General features: G+C 33.6%; 1 protein-coding gene across 1 annotated transcript; it reads left to right on the forward strand.

Annotated features, from left to right (window-relative positions):
• The first annotated feature begins 2,025 nt into the window (after positions 1-2,025).
• Positions 2,026-2,754, forward strand: LOC132565724 (dentin sialophosphoprotein-like). The gene has a single exon (XM_060206439.1). It carries the CDS (start codon positions 2,026-2,028, stop codon positions 2,752-2,754), a length of 729 nt encoding a protein of 242 aa, XP_060062422.1.
• The last annotated feature ends 6,402 nt before the right edge of the window (positions 2,755-9,156 follow it).

Below are 9,156 nucleotides of genomic sequence, written 5' to 3' on the forward strand. Positions count from 1 at the left end.
CAAATCCTCTATATTATACATCACACATCATACAAATCCTCTATATTATACATTACACATCATACAAATCTTCTCTATTATACATCATACAAATCCTCTATATTATACATCACACATCATACAAATCCTCTATATTATACATTACACATCATACAAATCCTCTATATTATACATTACACATCATACAAATCCTCTCTAATACACATCATACAAATCCTCTATATTATACATTACACATCATACAAATCCTCTATATTATACATTACACATCATACAAATCCTCTATATTATACATCACACATCATACAAATTCTCTATATTATACATTACACATCATACAAATCCTCTATATTATACATTACACATCATACAAATCTTCTATATATACATTACACATCATACAAATCCTCTCTATTATACATTACACATCATACAAATCCTCTATATTATACATCACACATCATACAAATCCTCTCTATTATACATTACACATCATACAAATCCTCTATATTATACATTACACATCATACAAATCCTCTATATTATACATCACACATCATACAAATCCTCTCTATATTATACATTACACATCATACAAATCCTCTATATTATACATTACACATCATACAAATCCTCTATATTACACATTACACATCATACAAATCCTCTCTATTACACATCATACAAATCTTCTCTATTATACATTACACATCATACAAATCCTCTCTATTACACATCATACAAATCCTCTATATTATACATTACACATCATACAAATCCTCTATATTATACATTACACATCATACAAATCCTCTATATTACACATTACACATCATACAAATCCTCTCTATTACACATCATACAAATCCTCTATATTATACATTACACATCATACAAATCCTCTATATCATACATTACACATCATACAAATCATCTATATTATACATTACACATCATACAAATCCTCTATATTATACATCATACAAATCCTCTATATTATACATTACACATCATACCAATCTTCTATATTATACATTACACATCATACAAATCCTCAATATTATACATCATACAAATCCTCTATATTATACATTACACATGTTAACATCTTTTTGGTATTTCCTTTTTAATATCTTTTGTTGCTATTCAGCATTTTATGAAATATGTAGTCCGACTATTTTATATCAGTCACCTGTCAACGATTTAAGACGATCATGCTGTACTGATAACCTGAAATAGTTGATGTTCTGTTTAAATGATAACCTTTTAATAAGATATCCTTCAATATTTTTGCTTTCTATTTATTTTCTATCCTGTGTTTGTGAAAAGTATCGTATAATTTATTGCTATTTAAAACATACACTTATTAACATAATGTGTATTCATCAGAATTTTCATCAGGCAGCTCTAGGTACGGTAACATAAACTTCCAAAGAAATAGATTCTGGTGCGATAACGACAAACAGCTGATAGATATACTACAAAATATCTACCTCACAGCTGTCCTTATATATTTACATCTATAGCTCTATCGGATAACAATGGAAAACGAAAGTTTTGTATATCAATAAAACAAATATTAATTTTTTAATTTATTAAAGTAACATTCTGCTTTGTATGTTCATAAAAAGATATTCAAAACAATACAGAAGACAAATCAAATACAATGAGCTGATATATAGATAAAGAGAAATCAGACACAGAGAAATCAGACACAGAGGAATCAGACACAGAGAAATCAGACACAGAGAAATCAGACACAGAGGAATCAGACACAGAGAAATCAGACACAGAGAGATCAGATACAGAGAGAAATCAGACACAGAGAAATCAGACACAGAGAAATCAGACACAGAGTAATCAGACACAGAGAAATCAGATACAATGAACAGATATATAGACACAGAGAAATCAGACACAGAGAAATCAGACACAGAGTAATCAGACACAGAGTAATCAGACACAGAGAAATCAGGCACAGAGAAATCAGACACAGAGTAATCAGACACAGAGAAATCAGATACAATGAACAGATATATAGACACAGAAAAATCAGACACAGAGAAATCAGACACAGAGAAATCAGATACAATGAACAGATATATGGACACTGAGAAATCAGACACAGAGAAATCAGATGCAATGAACAGATATATAGATACAGAGAAATCAGACACAGAGAAATCAGATGCAATGAACAGATATATAGACACAGAGAAATCAGATGCAATGAACAGATATATAGATACAGAGAAATCAGACACAGAGAAATCAGATACAGAGAAATCAGACACAGAGAAATCAGACACAGAGAAATCAGACACAGAGACATCAGACACAGAGAAATCAGACACAGAGAAATCAGACACAGAGAAATCAGATACAATGAACAGATATATGGACACTGAGAAATCAGATACAGAGAAATCAGATACAATGAACAGATATATAGATACAGAGAAATCAGCCACAGAGAAATCAGATGCAATGAACAGATATATAGATACAGAGAAATCAGACACAGAGAAATCAGATGCAATGAACAGATATATAGATACAGAGAAATCAGACACAGAGAAATCAGATACAGAGAAATCAGACACAGAGAAATCAGACACAGAGAAATCAGATACAGAGAAATCAGACACAGAGAAATCAGATACAATGAACAGATATATAGATACAGAGAAATCAGACACAGAGAAATCAGATGCAATGAACAGATATATGAACACTGGAAAATTGCTGAAGTAGAGGTGTTGCTACCTAGTGCTTAAAAATGAAGAATGATACAATTCCAATCCTCAGTCTTATCATATGGCTGATGATAAATACACAGTTAGTAGTGTGATAAAGTTTACTAAGGTGATGCCAGATTACCGTTTTAAGCGTTTGATGACACTACAAAACCGATCTTGATTGGAGTCGTCATACTTTGGTATCGTCCCCAAACGGCTTAGCTGGTATGAGGAATTCAAACACAGGATATTCTACTATACTAATAATGATGGTGACTTCATTAGAAATAGTAAACTAAATATCTACTCACTCATGTGTTATTGTAATACAAAGATTGAACCTATATCGTTGACCTAAGTGCTGTGTGATTAAATCTGTCTTTCCGACTACGTATACAAGTGTGCTACAAAAAATGATGGGCCCACCATCCGTTTTACTTTCTCTTAAAAAATATTAACGTTCTCCCTACAATGAGCTTTGTGTCGACACGTCTATAATTATATATGAACTGGTGTTATATTTCCGTGACCCTCGACTCGAGTTTCCGTGATCAGGTTAGCGTTAATGATGCAGAAACACCTCTGATGCCGTGTTTTATAAGGATACGGTTCAGTAAATCCGTGTGTTATATCTCACAGGGATTACTAACGTCAACCTGAAAGTCTGTATTTAGCTTATAATGTAGAATGTAAAGCACGTGCATGTTGTTGTGAATACAATGTAATATACAGTTAATCTAGATTAACAACAACACTGCAAACATGAAGTTAATTCTTCGGATGACTTACGAGGAATAAAGTAAATAATAAGTTTTGTTGACATCGAACAAATTTCCCCCGAAATTACAATTAATTGTTTTTACAATTGAAATGCGTAACTTCGGGAAATGTAACGGTTAGAAGTGGCTTGAAGCAAAAGTCAATGACTTTTAACTAAATAATTAAACTTTATTCGGAATAACACTTCACAAATGTCCAATAAATGCTCCAGTTGGCCGCTTGTTCTCATGTTTTTCTTCATGTTTGCCACAACATGTCCACTTTCAGATGGAACTTTGCTTAGCTAGTGTCCTGTAAGGAACAAATGAATATTGTTCCTCAGAAGTATCAGACGTATATGTTTAGAGTCAGCAGGTTTAGTGACCCCGTAACTCACTATATGATAGTACAGTTTGACACTCTCTAATCAATGTATGGTCTTTTCTATTCTATAGTGGGAATATTACACCAAAAGCTGTTTCCAGCATCAATAATATATAGCCATGACCTACTTGGTTTGAGTACAGACCTTCTCGCTACATATATCTATCATATAGTGTGTTGTTTTAGAGTCTAGAAGTATCTAACATAACGCGGTTAAATATCTACTTGTACATTTGTATAAATACGTGTTGATGTGTATAAATACATCTGTGCATTTCTGTCTTGCAGTTTTCGTGCATGACTGTAACAGTTATCGGTACACACTGCCAAGTTGTTTTTGTTTTATAATTTGCATGTGGGAACCATAAATCTATCAGAATGAGTTTCGTCCAAATTCGTTTTCAGAAATGTAAAGAGATAGCGTTCCAGTCTTTTTTTTTACACGACCGCTGAGTCTGAAGTTTTCTAATTACCATTGTTAGGTTTTACATTTTAATTAATCATATCGTTATATTTTTACCGACTTCAGATACCTATAATACGACAGCTTATTACTGGTATATATTAATGAACATTTGAAGTTTGTCAAACGCTTATAAGATTTAAGTCCATCCATTACAAGCGTTTTGATGAATTGATGAGTTGAGGGCGCAAGCGGCAGAAACAAACGGAGAAGATTAAGTTTTCAATACAGTCTGCAAAACATCCTATCGTATAAATACGGTCGATCGAAAAGGCATGGGTATATAATCACGTGGTCGACCACGTGAGTTTTCCACTGGTGTACCTGTGTCTGGTTTCTACATATTATCGGGAACGGATTATTATACGACAGACACAAAGCGTATACGAGTCTGTTTGTGGTGAGGGATAAATTGATGCTTTGCTTTTGTAAGCCAGTTTATCTCCCGTTCTGTCTTGAGAGAATTGCAGACGGAAATATATTTTCCACTTGTCTTATTGAACTGTATTTTTGTGTATTAAATGAATAAAAGACAAACTAAGATAGATAACAATTAATTATAAATGCATTTATAGACCACGTGATGGTAAGACGTCATCAAATCGGTGTTCAATGTTCTGACGTCACTTACTTCGCCAGCCTAATATCAAACTAGTAACATCTAAAAACAATTGGGTTTTTTTAAGATGTGTAATTTAACTATTGGCAGTGTTTAGGTAGTAATATGTATACCCGGACTCTTGTTAGTGTTTCTCAAGGTTCAGTTATACAGGACTCTACTAATTGATTCCATACCATGTAAAATGACAGGACAACGTTTGTCATCGTCTGCTGGCAGAGATAAGATAAGTTCAATTTGGCACGTTCTACACCTAACCAATCAACGCTGAATGTTCGCTCGTGCAGACCGACCCTTTAGGTGACCCGTATGTAAGCTACCTTACAATAACTGCTTAGGCGGTCTCATTTAACATCTAGGAAGAGATGCGTGGTATGATTATGTCAGAAATCCTAACGTTATGTTGTTGCATAATGATCTATAATATGCTTGTAAGCAATACGATATATGTAACACATTTATCATTATAAATACTTAATGTATTATCCTTAGTTTGGTTCATAGTTTGAAATAACTCGATTGTCGGAAACACGAGTCAAAATGAAATATATTCCTTTTTCTGGATAAACAATCAGTTTAACAATAAAAAATCATCGTATACATTGCTAACAATCCTAGATCTATATCATTCTGATATTTTAACAATCTAAGATTAAGGTCACTCCGACTGGGGACAGATGTAATTCACAAATAAAATTCACTCCTACTGCGGACAGATGTAATTCACAAATAAAATTCACTCCTACTGCGGACTGCGGACAGATGTAATTCACACAAAAAAAGTAAAATCATCAGTTTGCAAATGATTCAGTGTTTTTTGGTTTTCTTAAAGAATCTCCAAATATGGACACTCTAGATGTCACGTGACGTCACACAACCAGTTCAGTAGAGCCTCTGGGATTTTTCATCCACAACACGTCAGATAAACAGCTGTACGGCCATCAGCCAACCATGACTCTGCAGAAATGATTCGAATTATTTGTCTGAGAACTTTGTCGGGGTTTTTCCTTTCCGACAGAGGCCTTGTGTAAATAAATCAGACTTATACATAACAGAATGCTACACATGTGTCCTAACGGTAGCCATCAAACAGCCAAGGATAGTAACACGGGGAGTAAATTTACTGTCACATGATAGTGTTGATGTGACAGAAATATCGCGGTACCGATTTCCTCCAGTGATTTATAGAACACTTTCTCAGTAGGTTCAGTGTTCAGTAGTCTTCCAAGCATAATTAATACTTCTTCTTTATTTCTACGGCGGTATTTTATATATCAATTTTTTACGGAGTTGAAAAACCAACATTTGCAGCATTAAGAGGTTAATGTAATTTGTTTCGGTTACAATTTGGTTCACAGCTGTTTGTACATGGATGTAAACACAGGCCATAAGATTTATCAGCTTGAAACTGCCCCAATGAAATCTAATTAAAACAGGCTTACATCAGATCTGACGGAGCCCTGTCCAAATGTTAGACATGTTAAATACCTGCAAAACAACCAAAGAGCTAATGATATTAATAAATCTTGTCCGAAAAGAAAGCGCGAGGTTCTCATGATGGGAGGAAAATGGAGTATCCATAGAAAAACTACCTCCAAACCTTCCGCAGGGGAATCGAACTCGGACCTCTATGCGAAAGGTGAGTGCTTAACAACTGCGCCAACCGATCATCCTGTTTGTTGGTGTTGACGACTAACGCCGTTTGGCAACTCTCGAATATGTTATAACATCACTTTGCAAAATATTTCTAAACCAGGCAAAGTATTTTCATAGGTCGCTAAAGTTTGACCTCAGCTCATCAGAACGGCGATATCAGGAAGAGGTGCTATCTGTCACTACACAGGTATACCGATGTCATGTGACATGTAAGAATGAGGTGCTATCTCTACCTATCAATACACAGGTATACCGATGTCATGTGACATGTAAGAATGAGGTGCTATCTCTATCTATCACTACACAGGTATACCGATGTCATATGACATGTAAGAATGAGGTGCTATCTCTATCTATCACTACACAGGTAGACCGATGTCATTTGACATGTTTGTATCTATAATCGCGCGACATGTTTGTATCTATAATCATGTTAATGTTTGTATCTATAATCCTGTTAATGTTTGTATCTATAATCATGTTAATGTTTGTATCTATAATCACGTGACATGTTTGTATTTATAATCATGTTTATGTTTGTATGTATAATCATGTTAATGTTTGTATCTATAATCATGTTAATGTTTGTATCTATAATCACGTGACATGTTTGTATGTATAATCATGTTTATGTTTGTATGTATAATCATGTTTATGTTTGTATGTATAATCATGTTAATGTTTGTATCTATAATCACGTGACATGTTTGTATCTATAATCACGTGACATGTTTGTATGTATATTCATGTTTATGTTTGTATGTATAATCATGTTTATGTTTGTATGTATAATCTTGTTTATGTTTGTATGTATAATCATGTTTATGTTTGTATCTATAATCACGTTAATGTTTGTATCTATAATCACGTGACATGTTTGTATGTATAATCATGTTTATGTTTGTATCTATAATCATGTTAATGTTTGTATCTATAATCACGTGACATGTTTGTATGTATAATCATGTTTATGTTTGTATCTATTATCATGTTGATGTTTGGAATCAGTTGTAATACAAGTATATCCACATTTTCTGCGCAGTAAATTGTAACACAGGGACAGAGAAACACCGATCGCAATATGAAAGAAACTGATGTATTTCCCAGATATGCAGCAAGTGGCATTTGTAGATTGTTTCGCCTAAACCACAAATAGCAGATATGATTAAGTAAATGTGCAGTTCGTATGATTAATGCCCGCAAGGGATGGAAGGGGTGTGACTGAACACATCTACCTCTGTTGACTCAGCATAAAAAACAATCATTCGATTCTTCTTTTTATACGTCTGTCTTTAAACACGTGCACATGAACGCGAATTTATAAAACGTATATGCAACAACAATATCCTTCCGCCAGACTAAATAGTACCATGCCAAAGTGAAATACGCCGCTAAAACATGAAGAATTACATGCAAGTCATTAAATCGTGTTGAAGATGTTAGAACATGAAATCAGATGCTTCCTGTCGTCCAATTTGTCCATAGTTTACTTGTATACATATCAAACACAGCGTTAAGTTTGCTATTACTGCGATATCTGCAAACCCATGTGTAATTCAAACAAAAACACAAGGTAGGTCTGTTAAGATCAGACAAAATCATTCTCCACTGTTATCAATAAACACTGCTGCATCAGATTACAAAAGGAACGAGAACAGTCGTGTGTGCATCCAGTTGTTTATGTGTTATATTGTTTTACAAACAACGGCGTTATCATTGCTGCACTGTAGCCAACCAGGTTCATAATATCTACCCAACTTTCCAGATGTGCGTCAAATTTGGTAAGACGAAACATATAATACTTATTTGATTACAGCTGATATAGATGTATCTTAGTTAGTTATGAATATTCATAGAAAATCGAAATCAAGACTATATCATCATGAATATTCATAGAAAATCGAAATCAAGACTATATCATCATGAATATTCATAGAAAATCGAAATCAAGACTATATCATCATGAATATTCATAGAAAATCGAAATCAAGACTATATCATCATGAATATTCATAGAAAATCGAAATCAAGACTATATCATCATGAATATTCATAGAAAATCGAAAACGAGAATATGTGATTATGAGTTCAACTGAGTGCACCGATTAATGATATACATTTTAACGCATTCTTTTTAGATTCTCCCTTGTTCACCGAAAATGATTAATAGATGCGGCTGTATCAAATATGTATGTGTATATATCATATTACACTCTTTACACCAAAACAGATGCACTAATGTGCAAGAGCTGGTTACGTCATTATCTGGTATTTTATAGAATTCTCTCTTGTGCTTGATAAATCTCAAATTTTAATCAAAGATAGCATTTCTGGTTGTTGCATCGATGTATGATCAGAAGATTGTACAAACTTTAAACCGGTAAGAAAGTGGATAAAAACGAATCATGGAGGCGAACGATTGTTGTGTATAAAACCGATGACGTTAATCAAATGATTCGCCCCCTCATTTTAGTTTTTTAGCCATCATAAGGTCAGGAAGGACAAAAATATTGTACATGTTATTTCTATTTCTAAAT

Source organism: Ylistrum balloti, unplaced genomic scaffold (genome assembly GCF_031769215.1).
Source record: "Ylistrum balloti isolate Yb309-2 unplaced genomic scaffold, AGI_CSIRO_Ybal_v1 Utg369560, whole genome shotgun sequence".
Taxonomy (NCBI): Eukaryota; Metazoa; Mollusca; class Bivalvia; order Pectinida; family Pectinidae; genus Ylistrum; species Ylistrum balloti.